The sequence below is a fragment of the Cyprinodon variegatus genome, unplaced genomic scaffold (assembly GCF_000732505.1).
Source record: "Cyprinodon variegatus isolate N-32 unplaced genomic scaffold, C_variegatus-1.0 Scaffold618, whole genome shotgun sequence".
Lineage (NCBI taxonomy): Eukaryota > Metazoa > Chordata > Actinopteri > Cyprinodontiformes > Cyprinodontidae > Cyprinodon > Cyprinodon variegatus.
In genome coordinates, this window is record NW_015151071.1 from 474,049 (window position 1) to 476,824 (window position 2,776).

Here is a 2,776-nt window from a genome sequence, read left to right on the forward strand (position 1 = left end):
ATGGATGGATGGATGGATGGATGGATGGATGGATGGATGGATGGATGGATGGATGGATGGATGGATGGATGGATGGATGGATGGTCCAAATGTAATTTCCCATTGGGAACCTACTAGTAGTACTAAGTTGCTAAGTTGATAAAAGACCAATCACATTCAATTTATCCACTGGTCTAAAGTCGTGCACCACTCGGGAGAATTCGGAAAAGCAACAGTTGGAACGCTTCCCTACGACTTTAAAGAAAATGTCAACTTTTATCATTTAAATATATCTAAAATAATGCTAAACCAGTCTTCTAGTGATGGGGGGGTTGGATTTACCCATTTTTTTGTTATTTAATTTTTACTGGCTGCTACTAAAGCCAGATTAATTATTTTTTTCTACATTTCCATTTACAAAACATGATCTTTGCTTAAGAAATAATGGAAGAAAATCCCCTCCATATAGCAGCAATATCCCACCTCTCTTCCAGGTGGCTGCGTGATGCGGCCTCGGTCATGAACCCCCGCAGGCTGCTGAGCTCACGCCCAATCTCTCTCCTCCACTGCTCCATCCTTCGCTCCACTCCTGAAATCAGGTCTTTCCTTTCATGGTTCTTCGCCCTAAGCTCCTCAGCCAGACTCTGAACTTCCTCTGCAGGAAGCAGCAGAGAGGTAAATCAGAACAGCATCTTTATTTCATAGATAGTGGGATGATTCCAGTGCAGAACAGCTGGAGAACATTCAGTAATCAGGTTACTGCTGGTATTGAATAAACTAAACAAATTATTCTCATCTTAACCATTTGTATTCTCCTTTCAGCTGCTCTGTCACAGAACATTTTAATTAAACATACATTGAAATGTATGGTTATAGTGTGACACTAAAATATAAGCAATCTTTAATTACCTAATTTAATTGTTATTCATATGCAACATTCTCTGGAATAACACACTTTTGTTTATCCTCGTTTAAAGCGTAACATTGGACTGGACGTGATGATGGGAAGATAATGAAATCTAGTTAAAAAAAACTTGGGTGAGAGGTTTTTAAAGCAGATACCTTGCAGAGTCTGAATGTGGCTTTGCTGAGATTGCTTCTCCCTCTCCAGGTCATGTAGCCTCTGGGTGAGCGACTCGGTCAGCTTGAAAGCGAGAGCAAAACTTTGTTGCAACATATAATACTGAGCAACACAGATAAAAATCACAAACCGTGAAAGAGAAGGCCCAGCGCTCAGCTTGTGGCTGTAAACTCCATATATCTTGGGTTGTAATGCAGGACAATGTATTTTGCACTCCAGTGCTTTTCAAGGATTTATTATCTTTAGGAAGTGATTTCTTTTCACATTTATTTAGGCTGCATTGAGTACCTTTGTTGCCCTTATAAGTGATATAAGTTATCACAAAGTATTTAAAAATCTGTTGAATGATCACTCTGCAAATAATTGAAATCTCAATAATCATTTTTTTTTCTAAAAATAAGTGCATTTTCTTGAATTGAAGAGGTAAGTGAGACACTTTTTCAATGGAACAAGACAATTTACATTTAAGAAAATAAATTGCTTTGTCTGATTTCAAGTGCATACTATCCAATTATCTTATTTTAAGGGTAGAAATACTCATTCCATTGGCAAATAATGTTATTTACCTTCTTATCTACCCTCTTAGATCGTTTTTGTAATGCAGAAACAGTAAATGGCAGAACCAGCATACGATAAGAGTTTTACTGTCAAAAATGTTGAAAACCATGAAGCCATTTTATTTCCAGCTGATGAGCAACGCTGTATAAATCAGAAGCATAAAATTTGTTTGTTTGTTTTATCAACTTAAAATGAGCACAAACCTGGCTCTGTATCTGGAGCTGTGACTGAATGGCGGCCAGGTCAGCCCACTGAACATCTGAATGGAGAGATGATGGAGGCGTATGGAGAAGCTGGGCTGTATGAGACGGAGCAGGAGGGCTCAGATCTGAACCCAACCCTCTTTCCTTCACTGTGCATGAAAACTTAAAGTTAGAACAAAAACAGAAATGACTGTATAGAGCAAATAAGAGGAAGTTAAAGGCAATCTGAAAGACCCCACCCACCTTCTGCTCCTTTAGATAATTTCCCAGCAGAGCTTAGTCTTTCCTGTTGAAATATAAAAAAAAATCCAAAATTACAACCCATATCTATGTTTGTTCCCCCATAGGAGTAATCTAAATAAACTAGAAACCATGTTATCCTACGTGTGTGACTACTGCCCCCTGCTGGTGGGTACTATATTAGCAGGATAGAAAGTGGAGCTGTCCTCACCTTTATGTTAGTGACACTGCCATCAGCTGCAGACAGGATGGAGTTCAACTGACTGTCCCAGTTCATGTCTAGATGCAGAAACAAAAAGTCAAACATCATCTGTAATCACTCTAATTCATTAATTACTCTAATTCATTAATCACTCTAATTCATTAATCACTCTAATTCATTAATTACTCTAATTCATCACTAATCAGCATTTTCTTCCTCGGTAGAGTCATCCGAGTAAGGCTTCCAGACCCTATGAGGATGTGAGGATTGAGTTGCAGGAGGTTCGAGCTTTTGCAGCTTAGCAGTGACATCCAATAGTCTGGATATATCCAGGTTTCCTGATCATGAGTCAGATCGCTTTCCCTGTTTAAATCTTTGCAGAAACATTTCCAGGATCATGGATAAATACTTCTGTTGTCATTTCTTTGCAATTATTTTTCTTCCTTAGAATGAAACTCTGGGAGCTGCATAACAGCAAGACTTTTTATTATTAGCTGTTAATACATTTGATCT

At 38.3% G+C, this 2,776-nt stretch overlaps 1 protein-coding gene across 1 annotated transcript in view; it reads right to left on the reverse strand.

The window, feature by feature from the left end:
• Positions 1 to 2,106, reverse strand: part of LOC107096358 — an 11,549-nt gene extending 9,443 nt beyond the window's left edge. The window contains exons 1-4 of the mRNA XM_015392972.1: positions 2,065 to 2,106; positions 1,822 to 1,970; positions 1,042 to 1,123; positions 463 to 634 (exon numbers count right to left, since the gene is read on the reverse strand). Of these exons, the coding sequence (XP_015248458.1) occupies positions 463 to 554 (92 nt within the window). The 5' untranslated portion in view covers positions 555 to 634; positions 1,042 to 1,123; positions 1,822 to 1,970; positions 2,065 to 2,106. The remainder of the gene's footprint in view (positions 1 to 462; positions 635 to 1,041; positions 1,124 to 1,821; positions 1,971 to 2,064) is intronic.
• Positions 2,107 to 2,776: the final 670 nt, after the last annotated feature.